At 37.1% G+C, this 16,717-nt stretch overlaps 1 protein-coding gene across 1 annotated transcript in view; it reads left to right on the top strand.

The window, feature by feature from the left end:
- Positions 1-5,380: 5,380 nt before the first annotated feature.
- Positions 5,381-16,717, top strand: part of arhgap23a (Rho GTPase activating protein 23a) — a 61,517-nt gene continuing 50,180 nt past the window's right edge. Inside the window, exon 1 of the mRNA XM_084086338.1 lies at positions 5,381-7,163. Coding sequence (XP_083942464.1) covers positions 7,110-7,163 — 54 coding nt within the window. The 5' untranslated portion in view covers positions 5,381-7,109. The remainder of the gene's footprint in view (positions 7,164-16,717) is intronic.

The raw sequence follows: 16,717 nt of genomic DNA, 5'->3' as shown, positions 1-16,717 counted from the left end.
ACTATCTAGCCAAACAACAGACCACTGAGAGCAACAGTAGATCAATACTTCACCAAAATACTTCTTTGCTCTAATTGGTGCAGAAGTGTATTAGGCTACTGAGTGGCTGAAAGGTAAAAGCTAAACACAACAATTACTTTCCCTACACTGATACAGTCCAGAAAGTGTGTGTGTGAGAGAGAGTGAGAGTGTGTGAAGGTCGTCTCATTGATCAGGAGTATGGAATGACTATAGGACAGTAATTGTATACCTGGCTCTGTGAGCACAAGTGCAAAGTGCGTTCGTCCTGCTAATTCCTTCAAATCTGTTTACAGCTCCTTCTTCTCTTCAGATTGTCAAAAGCTATATGTTATCTTATGATAGCATGTATGAAACAGGCCCACAGGCCAAAAATCTGCTGCAATTGTGGTCAGTAATGCAGAAAGAGACAGTTGGCACATAATGGCAGTCTGTTCAGGGGGATCGGGGTGTAGTGGTTAAAGTCACCATGAAATCCAAATTGACCATTTTTTTTTTTTAAATGGAATATTGCAGTATTTATTATAAATAATTTTTCTGTGCACATTATTAATATTTTAAAATTCATGTGCCAATCCAATTAACTTCCTCTTGTACTGACATCTTTTCTGATGGTGTGTTAACTAACGTGAGGGCGGGACAACCTGTCACTCACATGACATCACAGCAACAGCAAACCACAAACATCCAACAATAGCAACTTACGTTTCATGCCGACTTTAAAGATCCTGGCTGGTTTGAATCCCTCAAAAACTGACTTATAATTGTGATGCTGATTTTCAGGTTGGTCCATAAAGATTGTTCCTGTAATAAGTGAGACTAGTTATAACATGTTGGCTTTCAATCAGATCCATTTGATTTTGTATTAATGATATGTGCAACAAAATAACTTGGCTTCATGCACCTCTGAAATGACTTTTTTTGCTGAGGTCACAAGGCCTTTTATTTTCTTATTTGTGACCCTGGACCACAAAACAAGAACAAGATACAACTATTAAAAAATCTGGAATGTGAGGGTGCAAAAAAATCTAAACATTGAGAAAATCGCCTTTAAAGTTGTCCATTTCTGTTGGCGATTGTGCTGCATTCACTCACAAAAATAAATGTTTTATATATTTACGGTAGGAAATTTACAAAATATCTTCATGGAACATGATCTTTACTTAATATCCTAATGATTTTTGGCATATAAAAGAAAAATCGATAATTTTGCCCCATTCAATGTATTGTTGGCTATTGCCACAAATATACCTGTGCGACTGGTTTTGTGATCCAGGGTCACATTTTAGCTCCATCCCTCCAACCTTTATAAAGAGACCATGCCCAGCTAGCTACTCTGGTCTATTCTGGTATGGAACACACACTTGTGACAATCAAATCAATTCCTAATGGATAAAATCAAGTCCTACCATATTTTTTTTTCCAATAGAATGTTCTAAAAAATCCCTACGCACAAACACAGACAAGCGGAGTAATAAGCCCTAATGCTGTTATGAGCACTCTTGGAGCTTGACAAAATTAATAGAAAATAATGGAAAAAAGGAAATCTGTCACATTACGGAAGTAAAATGGGTTGCAGATGCATCCTTTTTTCAACAAACAAAAACAACTCTATCAATATACTCTTTTTTTTCTCCCCCTGCCTTGAATTTGAATCGAGTTCATCATCAACATCATCTTACATGAGATTAGTTTTCACCAAACTATCAAAGAGCCATTTTTAATGTGTCTAGGGAACGATTGCAAATGTACACAGAAACTCTGCACTGCAGAGTATTGAAAGGATCACAGAAAACTGAAGATGCTCCAGCAATATCAGCATTAAATCGTTCTAGATCAGCAGTCAGAGAGCAACTGTGCACTTAATAAAATAAGTTTCCATTCAAAGTAACCAATAATAAGCTCTTGCAATGTCCTTAGAGGGACAACCTTTTTAGGCCATCATTCTTCACTGCAAGACCAAAGAGCTCATGTGATGTCTAGATGGGCCTGTTTTCTCTGCTGATGTCTGAGTAGTTATTGATGTTACAGCTGGAGCTAATGACCTGTTACTTCATCACTGTCCTGAATCACATATATGGGTGAGGGCGAGAGAGCTTGGGAGGTCGTCTTGCATTCGTTTGTCTCTGTCTCTTTCATATTTTCTTCATCTTGTGCATTCCATCGCTTTCTTCTCCACCCTTTAACATCCATCACCTCTTTTATACTCTGCCGCTGTCATTTATTTCATGGCCATATTGTGATATCTAAGGGTTTGGTATCATAATGAGTTAGATTACATGGATTATGGATTATATTTGTTGGGAAATTCATCCCACTCTGCAGTTAGTGGGTAGATGGCTGAGGGTTTGTGAGGCAGATGTTTCCCTGCTTAATCTGGATGGAGTGTTTCCAGATGGCAGCACATATAGCAAACTAACATTATGGATGGATTTATAATGCAAATATTGTTTTTGTAGTTGTAGTAAATTATAAGGGAGGTTATGGGGTAAAACTATTGCTCTTAAATGGAGCATGGACTGTCTGGCTTTGAAGAAACTGGTGTACTCCAGAGATATGTTTTACAGATTACGCTCTTTCCAGATCGTAATGTGTTTAACAGAGTCAGCTAGTTCTACAGCAATGCCTGGGGCCGTTCTGATTGGCAGTGTGATCAAACAGGTTATTAAGACAGAGACATTTCAAATGTTAATGCTGTCTCAAAGGAGCCTGTAGAATTTACAATGAACTTCGACACTTAGAAACAATAATGTATTTCTCCTGTGCTGAAATTGTAAATGAACATGTCAAAAACATTGTAGTATGTATTCATACGTCTGTGCGTGTGTGAACATTTTTGTACATGTAGGGGTCAGACAGAAGGGTCCTCGCCTTTAGCCAAGAGGAAGTGATGTAAAGGAGAAAGGAAATATTGGTATGTATGCTATGCCACATGGATTATGAGGAAACAGGACGTTAGCGCTTTACAAGCACCATGAGATGGACTCTGTGACCAAAAACAGCCTCAGTATCCTCATAACAGCTCATAAATAGAGAAAATGGTAGTTCGTGTAACACAATACAGTTCCATTCAGAGCATTTCCTCTCACTCCAGTTATTTTTACCTTTTAGTACTCTCTTCTTTCCTCCAGGGATAATATGGCAGAGTATCACAGATGTTTCTGCTGCTTATCTATACACAAATACTGTATATGCAATGCTTTCTAAGGGCCTCGAAATACATTTAATATTTATAGCAAGTTGAATAATTATGTTTTTATTCTAAGTCAGAGTTGAGTAAGTAATTGTTGCTGATTTAGTATGGTTTCTTTATTCCTGAAGTCTGGTAATCTGTAAAACAGACCCAAAACGCTGCTGTAGAGATTGAATGGCATAGATTTACGACAGGTTGTAGGAGGAGCCACAGAAAACATGGGGTCATGAACCCTGTGACCACTTCCTCCTTCTGCCCTTGACACTTCCATCTGAGTCCACATGAAAATTGGGATTTGATTGATAATTTGGTCATTTTTAAAATCTGAGAAATAAACAAAAAGCTTTGGGATTATTTTTTGAAAAGTATAAACAAAGAAACATTATGATGTCAAATGAATAAGACTGGTCACTAATCAAATCTGTGACACGGATCATGTGACTGTACAGATGGTCAGGTGCTCTTCCATTGAAGCTCAAGATGCTCTTTGGATCATCTCAAAATCATGCTGGAGAACATGATCATCAGGTTTGATCATCAAGTTCATTCAGCCCAAGTGAGCAAACACTGAAACATTCAGAAATTCATGCAACTCAAATTGTTATGATATATTTTTTTATGAAAAAATGTATTAAATTTAAAAAATACAAAGCTGAGGCATATTGGAACCGCACTGTACATCCCTATAAAAGAATGGGAAAGACCCACACAGCTTGAATTTATAGTATAACATTAGCTCATTATATAAAAACACATTGTGCTAAGTGTTTTGTTTTTTTACAAGCTAGCTGCCGGGCTTTATTACGAGCGCTGCATGGATGATGATGATGATGATGATGATGAGAGAAGCACATGAAGGATTCTGAGCAGCACTGGAGCTACATATATGCTTGACTTAACAAATGCTTTGGTGGTACAATAAAAAAAAAAAGTTCACAATTTTTCCTCCTGTGAACATTCTGAACCCATAAGAGCTCGATGGGCAAAAGGGTGGCAGAAAAAAATGGATGGAAATAACGAGAGAAATAGCTCACATGTGGCTGTGTTTTGGCACAGAGATACAGTCTCCCAATCGCTCCCATCTCCTCTTATCTTGTGGCTTAGGGCTTATTGGGATAATTTGACCTGGTTTGGTGGTAGGAGAGGATAATGAGCGCTGAAGGGAATACTGAGTTAAGCATGGACACATACACATTAAAGTTTGGAATGAATTCATCATTGCAACACACAGATGCATTGCCTTGCATACCAATGATCAAACGTTTGGGGTCGGTACAATCTTTTTTATCTGTAAGTAAATGAATAAAACAAAAAATCTTACAAGACTCCAAACTTATGAATGGTAGTGCATTTAAAACAGATAATTCTACCATTATTTACTCAAATATTCACTCATATTTTTAAAAACCAAAATGCTCTTGCAATACAAAGACAGTTGTGACCAGCGGTTGCCAAGCTCCAAAAATGAGAGAAAAACAGCATTAAAATATTATAACGGTAGTCTGTTTGACTCTGGTGCTATAGGCATATATGCCAAATCTTCAGAATCCATACGATAGCATTTTCATCTCTGCCAGAGTAAATATTGACTTGAATTTTAATTTGGGTGAACTACTGTATATGATAATACATCGTTACTTTTGCCGTTATTAGGACCACTACTGTCCTCAAAACTCGCCTGCACACAAAATCAGCGAAACATCTCCTGCTTTGTTTGATTTATGCGTTGAAGAAACACACAAAACGAGCTTGGAGTATTGCAAAAGCCTCTCTCTCTTTCTTTCTGTCTCTCTAATGACAGCCACATGGGCTGAAGCAGTGAAGAGTCAGCGGTAGGGCCCAGTGCCACGTTCTCTGTGTTTTCTGCAGCACCAGTGTGTTTTGCCCTGAGGACGAGAAGCTTTAAGGAGCTTTCCAGAGCTCCCGAACTCTCCAATTCAGCACAGTTCCATTTATTCAGCAAGAAAGTGTACGAAAGAAAGGTTTCTTTTTGTCTTTGTCCTGCTGTGACCTAACACACTCTACTGCCAAATTTCTTAACTTGATCTAATTGAGCAAAGAAGTGAGGTCACCGTTTTTGCCATGTCTCCAGGCTGCTTTGTCAATGTGCCTCCGGTCGGCCAGTAACAATGAGCCAGCTTGAGTCGACTTCCTACAGTATTTACCTGAAAGTCATTTCACACCAAAGTCTTCCCGCAAATCCAACTAACATACCAAAGAAATTCAGCTGACTGAGTTCTTCAAGGAAATCAAGAACAAAATGGGAGCTATTTTTATTCATTGTTTCTAAGAAAGACTCTAAATCCGGCATTGCATTTATTTATTTATTTTTCTGTGGTAAAACGACCGGCCTAAAGTAGCGACCTTAAAATCAATACTACATTTGCTCGTCTGTTTGCCTGCATCTCGTTGATTGATCTGTCATGACCACAGCGTGACCTGCACAGCTCTAGTCTGAAGCGCCTGTATGTTTAATCGTCACATTCTTCCCAATCCGTAACCTCTGACCTCTCCAGCTCCCATTTCCCTCCCAGCACGACTCATAATCGTCTCACGTTGTGTCACTCTTACAGAGAAAATTATTTTTACCATGATTTCTCTTTAGTAAACAGTCATTTGACAACATTAAGACATATGATTCAGAATAACTCTAACAAGTACATGTTGGTATCAAATCAATCACGTTGTGTCATTCAATTATTTATATGAACATGATTTAACTACAAATCTGTTTTCTGCATGTGCGGTGATATCTCAAAATGGTTAAAAATCTTGTTGTGATAAGCGATAAACATTTAGGCTAGTATAGAATTATGATTAATAATTCAATTATTGACTTGTGTTTTTTTATGATTAATAATACAGTTAATTTTTATATCTGATGTTCAGGATCGATTTAGTTGTCAAAAATGTAATACATTTTTGTAAAGTTTACAATCTAAATGGTGACTGAGCAAATACGTTTTTTTTCTCTCATTTTTTTCTGTTTCCCTCTTGAGAGTGATTGACTGTTAAATAGAAAGTTGTCTAATATTTGAAACTTAATTTCTGGACATGTAGCCTACCATAGTTTTTCCATGATATTCTTTGAAATACCTTATGTAAACATCATTGGATGAAAGTGGTAACCTTTCAAAAAGGTACAGTGGGAGTATCAAGGCAATATCATCATGATATGAAATGTATTTCCTGTGGTTTAATATACGAATATCATGGTAGAATATAGCCTATGTAAAAAAAACATAAAAAAAAAACAAAAAAAACATTAGTCCAAACATTTAACACCACTGTATTATCATCAGCTGTTATCTTAACTTTACCACACTGTAGTTATTTTTAACTCGCTATCATTTCTGTTCCTCAGAGATGTTTTAGCAGTTGTACCTCTCTCTACACTCTCATAATTTACTCACCTTCCTTATTTCTGTAATGTCTTTTCGTTCCCGTCTATCTTTTTATCTGGGTACAAAGAGGGCTTTGTTTTCATGGCCTTGAACGCACCGCGCTCTGGCGCCCATCACGAGTCCCGCTACGTCATAGTTTCCGAACGCACGCAAACGCGTCGCGTCGTGTTCTGTAACGCCCGCGTGCTGCCGCCAGAGGGAGCTCCGCGCTACTCCTCACAACCCAGCACGCAGATTAATCCAGCGCGCGCTGTGCTGTAGTGGGACAGGCCGGTGGAAGAACTGAACGGATTTGCATCGGGGCGAGGGAAAAGGGAGGGCACTGCGGGCAAACAACGGGAAAGAGTCGAGTGGACGGAAGAAAACTGGATAGGTGAACGCCACGGTTTAAGATAAAGCGCTCATAGCATAGCCTACTTATTTTATACATATCTTAATCGCGACCCCCCGAATCCCCCTCTCGGTATCCCCTGCAAAACAAGTTAAGCTGTCCAATGAATGGAGTTGCATTTTGCCTTGTTGGAATACCTCCGTATCCAGAAAACGAAGTAAGTACAAGAGCTTTCCTCCCTAAAGCGAAACGCGCTGAGCGGCTGATGCTCTGCAAACGTTTGTGTAAAGTCGAGTTAAACATCATTCTGTGTGTTGAACGGTGTTGTATTAATCAGAGAGCATGATTTCCTAAGAGGATTAAGTAGCGTGGATACAATGTGTACAAACAGATGAGACCGCTATTCCTACAGAAACTCCTTTTAACTGCCAGCTTGGGTTAATCATCGCATTTTACAATTTGTTTATGAAGCACGTATTTACCACAACATTCGACTGAAATGGTCGTACTTTAACATCACTCGCACATTGTTGTTGTTGTCAGTATTCAGCTGCACAGCCTGTCAATCTAGCACTGTCTGCACACGGCATTCACTTATTTATCGGAACGTGGTTTAATAAAATAATCATGTGTATAGTTTGTTAATGTGATATACATCTCAAAAATGTTTTTTTTTTTTTTTTTTCGTGGTAAGTGAAAATGATCAACGTTTTTTTTATATATATATATGATACACACAGTTTTTATATTTTATATGAAGAATATATAAAGTTGTTTGCGATCTTAAATATTCATGTTTGGATCTGTTATTCGAATAGCTGTTACATAGAAAGCTGTATAATTTAGTCCAACATTATTATTACTTAGCCTAATTTTTACTGAAATACATGATCCCTTAAAGACCATTGATCTGATATTGGTAAAACTGACTATTAATTGATCTCATAGTATCAAATATTATATTCTGTTGTTTTTATTATAGACTAGGCTACTTGACTTGACTACTGACATTTTTAAAACAACAAATGAATTATCTATTTAATTTCTCAACATTTCTTTGTCTAAGCAGGCTAGTCTCCTTCATCAGTATACTGTTTATATTTACTAGGAGAGAAAGAGGAACCGTACCGCTGTGTGTGTGTGTGTTGTCCATGTGTGTATGGGTGTGTACCAGCACATTACAGCATCACCCGGAGCAATAGCTTTACTGTATGTCTCAGATCTTTTCGTTGTCATAATTCTTGTTTTACAGTCAGAGGTTTTCCTCTTCCCTTTTATTGGACCCTTTTGATGTGAGATGAGGAAAGAAAGAAATGTATGTGTATAGTCATCAAGACTAAATGCTTTTTTTTTTTTTTTGCATCATTAGCAATAGAGCTGAATCAGCATGTCTGTTCTGTGTCTAATCTAAAGACTACCATAGTAGCTAAAGATTACCACACTGCTGGTGTTTTCAAGTCAAAATGGCTTTAGAGCTCAGTGGCATTAGTAAAGAGATCTTGATTTGCACAAAAAAAGTATTTAAACACTTGAAAAGGTCTGAATGTCATTGCATTAGATAACAAAATATCAAAACAAGTGGTACTAGCTTTCCTTTTTTTTTGAGCCATTTTCGTGTCAAGGTGATTTTTAATGAACGTATTAAAGTCAGTTCTCCTCAAGTTCACACAGGTGTCCTATCAGAGTAACCACAGCTGCAGTCCTTCACAGTAACTATTGTGCCCTTTTTACTGCCTATGCAGTAGAAAAGTGATTTTTTTTACATTTTTTATATGTGTTACATGACTAGAGAAAACAGAAAGTAAGGATGTTGTCTTCCTTTTTACTAAGTAGGAAAACCTCAACACCCATAAAACACTAGGCATGTTGCCATCCAACACCACTCCCACCAGTTTGCTATGGATATGCTTACCAGAGTCAAATACCGCCTTGCTTGAATAGGAAATATTTCTTAGCAAACTTTTAGTCATAATGGTGTCGACTTGTATTGTTTCCGGGGGCAAGAATTCAAAGAGTAAACGTTTAGCTGGAGCGAGTTACTTTCGGTTTCCAGTGAAGGATTCAGCGTGTTATAGGCAGTGGCTAAAGGCTGCAAAAAATCATAAATATGGAGACATATTTTGATACAGGTTTCAGTGATTACCCTTGCAATAACTGTTCTGTTAATAATCCTCTGTTGATCCGACTGAACGTGGGTGGGGATACAAAAATGCAGAAGTGTAATCTGTAGTTTTCACGAAAGCCTTGGACATGTAAAAAGCGAAACGCTTCATCCAGCGGACTTTTGTTGACAAATAAATGTCAATTTCTCAGTCCAGGTAACACAGAGAACTCAGAATTCTAGATGATGCGCGAGTTGTCGTGTTGATTTGAAACATGGTGGAAGCACTGATCTATAATATAGACAAAAAAAGTGAAAAGCAAGTTTATAGTGAATGCTTAAAGTCAATTGCTCAACTTTCACAGTTTGCTTTAACAAAAACATGTAGTTATGATACCATCTATAAGTAAGTGGTAAAAATGAATATTGTTCATCATTTTGAATTTAAATTCATTTTTAAATTAAATTTAAATTAAATGTAATTATTTAGGTTTATTGTTCGAGGTACAAGTGTGAAGGCAGCATAATGACATGACATGAATCACTAATGTTTAACTACCAAAAAGAGTCCAGATTTTGAACAGTATATCTTTTTTTAGCATTTGAAACTTGACAGAATTATTTTTCTGAAGCATTTTGCTTGAAAAATTTACATCTGTTATCTTTATTTAAAATAATTCATGTTTCAATATATGAAATTAATGCATATTTTAACCGTGTAAAAGTGTGAATTTTGGGGGATTCTGTATGTTGACAGAAATATTGGCCCAGTTGATGATTTTGTTCAGCATCCATTATGTGGTAATGTAAAACTTATAATGTTGTTGACAATAGTGGAATAATAATCTTATAGAGTGTGGCAGTTATACATGTAATGTAAGTAATAGCTTGTTCCCAACCAACACACACAAAGAGAAACAGAAAGAGATATTTAGGACAAGAAAAGATCAGCGAGGGAGATTAAAAGATATTATTTTCTCATTATGGACTAAAGTAAACCCAAATACACTTGATAAATATAGTCTGCTGTTGTTGTGCTCAGAGGGTGTGGTACGAGTGTGTGTGTGTGTGTGTGTGTGTGTGTGTGTGTGTGTGTGTGTGTGTGTGTGTGAATGTGCTGCTCTCCCTTCCAGTCATGCCTAATTGAACCCTGATTCAATTATCACAAAGCGGTTAGGCAGAGAGGAGGGAAAGGAAAGAAGAGGACATGAGAACACACTTCACTTCATTTAGAGAGATCAGCAGACTGCATTTAGTGCTCACAAATATCAGATCAGAGCAGTCAGTCATATGCACTCCAGTAAACACATTCAAAACCATTGTCAGTCTGTATTATTTCTATATTATTTAAAGGGTTAGTTCACCCAAAAATGAAAATTCTGTCATTAATTACTCACCCTCATGTCGTTCCAAACCCGTAAGACCTTCGTTCATCTTCGGAACACAAATGAAGATATTTTTGATGAAATCTGAGAGCTTTCTGTCCCTCCATTGACAGCAACGTCTTTTCAACTTTCAAGGCCCAGAAAGGTAAAAACATTGTTTCACCGCTGGAAAGATGAATGTGTATTTAAATTGGGCCATTTATGTAGTAGAAATGTGAAATTATTTTAGAAGTTGGTGCCTTCTAGACTGAAAAAAGCCAGAAAGTGTATTTTTGGCTCATGCGGATGAAAGGCAACAACTCCCAGAATGCACTTGCTTCGCTGCCCTACGAGGCCACTCCCAAGCCACGCCTACCGGTTACAGAGGGCAGTATCGGAAGTAATGATACAACTAGGCAACTAGTTTACTCGAAACTGAAAAGACGGTGTTTTATCGTGAGATCCCACCCCCTGTGGGCAGGTTGAAAACATGTGGAACGAGCTCCTACTACTGGCTGTAGTCTCTCGCCTCTGGACAAAAAAGTCTCAGATGACGCAACATGACGATTTTTGCGTCATCGGACGTTTTTTACCAGACACACAATACAGAAATCTCTCGTCTCAGGGGGACATGGGAAGCACGGTCATTCGAAAATACTACCGGGTTTCTACTGATACAATTTAAAGCTTAATGCTAATCGGTGAAGTATCCCTTTAAAATAGTCCAAGTGACTACAGTGGTTCAACATTAATATTATGAAGCGACGAGAGTACTTTTTGTGCGCATCTCTTCTCTTCCATGTCATTCTCCTACGCTGTTGACGTAGGGTAACAGCGCAGCGCTTCTGGGTTCTACGTCAGAACGTCGGCTCACTATTGGCCAGCATCACACGCATCACACACCGACGTGAGCCGACGTGAGCCGACGTTCTGACGTATGAATACATGATTTGTGTTCCGAAGATGAACAAAGGTCTTACGGGTTTGGAACGTCATGAAGGTAATTAATGACAGAATTTTCATTTTTGGGTGAACTATCCCTTTAATTATTATTGCATGATCTATATTGTTTAGTCATGCAAAGAAACATTACACAACTGTGTAATTCCCCACTGCTTTACAAACACAATAAATGGCTAATTCATTTCAAGACTGCAGCCTAGAAGATCTGACTCAGTGGAAGGATCTCAGAGTTGTACATGAGCAGTTTGGTTAGCACTTGTATCCTGAAAGCCCTATTGGGATCACTTGCTCTGTGGTATGGAAAGACAGAGTTTGTGTGTGTTAGAAAGAGAGAGAGAGAGAGAGAGAAAGAGAGAGAGAATTTGTGCCAAACTACAAGCTCTAAACTACAAGTTTATGTGTCTATGAGAGGAAAGAGGTTGAATGTTTGGAGAGCAGAGGTCCATTAGCACTTAGACACTGTTTAAACATCATTACATTGGCCTCCAGAGCTGCTTTTCACTCTCAGCTCACTTTATCTGTTTCATTCTTTCTACACTACCATTCAGATCAAATGTTTGGGTTTAGTATTATTTTTTAAAATGTTTATGTAAAAAAGTCTCTGCTTACATCATTTATTTGATCAAATACAGTTAAAACAGTTAATATTGAAATGTTATTACAATTTAAAATAACTGTTTTCTATATATTTTCTATATATTTATAATATATTTTGAAATGTAATTAAAATCACATGCTGATTTGGTGTTCAAGAAACATTTATTATTTTTAATGTTGAAAATAGTTCTGCTGCTTAATATTTTTGTGGAAATCATGGTTCATTTTTTTCAGGATTCTTTGATGAATAGAAAGTTCAAAAGAACAGCATTTATTTGAAATAGAAATCTTGTGTAACTATATATAACGGCTGTCGATTTAACAAGTTAATTTAATAAGTTATGGAAAAATAAAATTATTTATTGCATTTAACGTACCTGCCGCGTGTGTAATAAATTCTATGTTGAATCAAATCAAATATTTCTTTCGAAAGCTACTTTTTTACATATATGTCTATTTGATACTTTTCTCATTTAACACAATAATGACTTTAGATGATCTTTTGGCGGTAATTTCTCAGCCAAATTTGATGTGCGGTTTAATCAGATTAATCAATCGGCACATCATGTAATTAATTAGATTAAATATATTAATCTCTTGACAGCACTATAGTATTTACTTTTGATCAATTTAATGCATTTTTGCTGAATAAAAGTGTTAAATTCATACTGACTAAGTTATTCTGTGGGGTCTAAATGTCTATAATCATATTCAAACTCCCTCACATTCTACTAAATGTATAGATATTGTATCATCCCTTTGAATCATCTTGTTGAAGGACATGATCATCAGGTTTGACACAAACTGTAGGTGGATGGATGATGAATGGATGGATGGATTGGGTGGAAAAAGAGACAAGGACAGAGGTTAAATGTGTCGATGGATGGAAATATATAATTTAGAAGGAAGTTCATTACGAGTGATTCAGGGATTCTGATTGGTCAGACTCACACAGTAGGGAGTGTTTTAGATCCTCTCTCATCTCATGACAGCTTAATGCTTCTGTGAGTTCAGGAAATTGTGTGGTGAATCAGGAATTGATGCACACTGATCCATGACAACACAAACCCAAGTTTAGAAATGCTTCCTTTCTGAGAAAGGGTGGTCTGGGTGGGGCGAGATGACACGCACCCTCCGTCAGTGATTTACAGAAACAGAAGAAGAGAATAACAGTGATGGCGAGAACTAAGCTAACAGTTCTGCTCATCAATATAGTGTCTTCCTGTGACACATACATTGAGCTACAGTTATGAAGCTACTTCAATAACGCTCCACCCTTCAGATATCGCTGACTCATCGTGTTGAAATGCAGGGGCACAGTGTAAAACATGTGTGAGCAGTATGCTGTTCTTCACTGCAGTATTGTTGGGACTATTTGAAGAATGATGGCTGTAGGCTTTAGATGTTGAATGCTGAGCCCCAGATGGGCGTCGACCTCCACCACTGCTCCCAGTGGATGACGGCACTCACATAATGGCTGCTTATTGATCTCTCTCTCTCTCTCTCAAGCTCTCCTTCTCCCTCTATAACCTAATGTGAACCTGACCAACCATTACAGAAGTGCTCTTGTTAGTCATTTGACTATCTCGGTAGCCTGCAGTCACGTCAGTGACCTGTGTTTGATGGGAGTAACGTGACAGTGACCCAGCGACCCTGCATGTCCACCTATCTTTTCCAGCAGCTCATGTGACTTAATTGACTCATGAGCATGTTTTTTTTTGTTGCAAGCATGCTTGTGTACATGGTTTCTGTTGGGTTAGTCACACTACAGTATTACTTACAAACATTTACCACATTAACTGTTTCTACAAAAATACTATTGCAAAATTATGGTATATTAGGGTGGTCGACTTAAGTTTTCATGCAACATATTATACTTCATATTATACATATATATAACTATTTTAAACAATGTTTTTCTATAATTAGTACTTATGTAGTATTCTTACGAGTTTTGCCACGCTGTAAAAACAGTTTGCCAGAAATTTGGCATAATTTAAAAAATATAGTTACAATGTTTCTAGCACTACATGCTGGTGTCTGTGTATATTTCACAACTTATAATCATATATTTCATTAAGTGAAATAATATTTTAAGTTACTTGAAGTACCAACATCTGATTTGTACCTTAAAATGCATATTGATAACCACTATAATAATACAGGTGTTAAAATATAAATCTGAGGTTATTACAATGTGATCTTCAGACAAAGCTTTTTTGTTTTTATTTTTGATGATAAATGGTTAATAATGTAATGTAAGCAAAACATAACAAATACTGAATATCCTAAATTATACCCTGAAACCACATCATTCTGCAGGTATTGTAATTTCTCTAAGATTTCTTTCAGTCTAGAAAATCTTATGCACATTTGATTGTAATATCGGAGCAAAAAGCCAAAACTTTCCATTCCTGTCACGACAGTGTGGGCAGAGGGCAATTTTTGCTTGAGTGCGATGAAAATGCCTCTCTTCCCACTGGATTGCATTCCTGTGTGCCCTGCAGAAAGAGAGAGTGGGAAACGAGAGCAGAATTAAAGGAATAGTTGGGCAGGGCTGTTGTGTTGTGAGGAGAATCACACAATGACTCTCTCTTTCAGCAGAAAACAGCAGCTAATACAGATCCGCTTGTTGATGTGGTACACAGCTGTGTGTTGAAGAGAGAGAGAGAAAGAGAGGAAGGAAGAGAAGACAGATCAAACTGTATATTTAGCCGTAACTCAATGGGCATGATGTCATTGTCAAGAGTTTATTCATTCCAGTGACACGAATCCTCACCTAAATGATTTGTTCAGAGATTTGTTTAGTGATCCTTTGTGTAAATGTGTATAGGATTAAGAGATGTAGAATATGGTAATTCAGAACAAGGCGTATATGTGCTTTATAAGTTCTAATAAACACCCAATATCCTAGTAATATGCATGCTAATAAGCAGCTAATAGTGAGAATTGGACCCTAAACTAAAGTGTTACTGTTCATTGAGTTTGTCCACAAAACTTGTTCAGTTCTGTGCCACTCTTGAGTCTCGTTCAGACTCGAAACTCTTCAGTGAAGGGGGCATATTCGTTCAGAAGGTCCAACCAATGGAATTCTTCTTTAGTGGATGAAAAAATGACTCAACAAACAATTTGATAACATTAACGATATGTCCAAAAAACACAAATGTGTTCATGATTGAAACACCACTAGTGCTGTTTTTATTCTACTGGGTAGATGATGGTGGAACAAGGTCAAATACAGTCCGTGTGCTGTCAGCCTTTTGTGCGGGATCTTTGTGTTTGGATATTCTGAGTTTATTGGTTTATCCTTAACAACTTGCAAACTTGTCAGCAACATGTTCATCATTGTTTAGATAAATACACCGTTTGATAGGCTCAAGTTCTGTATATGATTGAGCATGCAACCCTTGCCCTATAAACACAAACATCCCTCTCTCTTTGAGTCTGTGTTAAGGGATAAGATGTTTTTCCCTAGGGAAGCATGTCCAGGCAGGCCGGGATTGGAGCCTGGGACTTGCCTCGCTGGAGCGGCTGATGGAGAGATAATTCGAGCGTAGAGTAACAGCAGCCCGAGGGCAGAGAGGACAGCTCTCCTCATGTCTGCCCGGTCCTGTCATATTCTTCATTAGTTATCCATCAGAATTCATGTTTAAATTCTCTAAGTAGCCATATTCTACACTTTTGCAGCAGCTTATTTGTTCTCTGAGGCCCGCTGATAATGTTTATAAAGGTTATTTTGATAAAAAATTGTACATAATTTAGTTTAAATGACAATTTTCTATGTTTTCTCAGACTTTTAGAAATAGACATGTCTTAAAAGATACAGTAGAAAAAATGTTTGCAGCAATCCAACAATGTTTTCAACTGCTAATAGCTGTAAGAAATGTTTCTTGAGCAGCAAATCATCATATTAGAATGATTTCTGAAGGATCATGTGACTCTGAAGACTGGAGTAATGATGCTAAAAAAATTCAGCTTTACATCACAAGAATACATTACATTTAAAAATATTAATATAATATAAATAAATATAAAAAATATTAACCATCCCCAAATTTTTTGAATGGTCATGATGTCAAGCAAACAAACAGAGTTGGGAGGGTTACTTTAAAAATGTATTTCGTAACAGTTACAAATTACTTAATAAAAAATATTCAGTAACGTAATCCAAGGACCACAATAAAAAAGTAATGTAATCTGATTACTTTTGGATTTCTTCAAGGTCACATAGGCTAAAATCAGGTAAAAAGCAATATTTAGGAGAATGATTGTGCATGCACCAGTAGGTGGCTCACGTGAGTCAGATTTACATATCCGCACCCGATCGTCACATTACAATTATTCTGATTCTTAGTGTTAAACGTGATGATATGGTGTAGGGTTCACTGAAGTAGGGTGCTTTTAAATGAACATTTAGCTCTTTAAAGTTCTTCTTTGGCAAAATTGTTTTTTGGCGTAACTTTAACAAATTACAGTTACCAGATTTTAGTATTCTGATTACGTAAAGCCGTTACATGTATTCTGTTACTCTAAACCCTGCAAACAAAGTTCTTACATAACATGACAATCTGCTGAATACTGAATAGACATTGATGTGTAAACATAGTTGGTCATATAAGTGCTCATGGTCACGTCAGTGTCATCACGATTTATGAATGACCTATTTTTGCAGTTTAGTTTCCATAAAGTCTGAGTGGATCGGTTAAGGAGCTTTGCTTCATGAACATTAAAGTATACCCTATCAAC

This window comes from Abramis brama (assembly GCF_963993115.1).
Source record: "Abramis brama genome assembly, chromosome: 1".
NCBI lineage: Eukaryota > Metazoa > Chordata > Actinopteri > Cypriniformes > Leuciscidae > Abramis > Abramis brama.
This window is presented reverse-complemented; position numbering and strand designations above follow the sequence as displayed.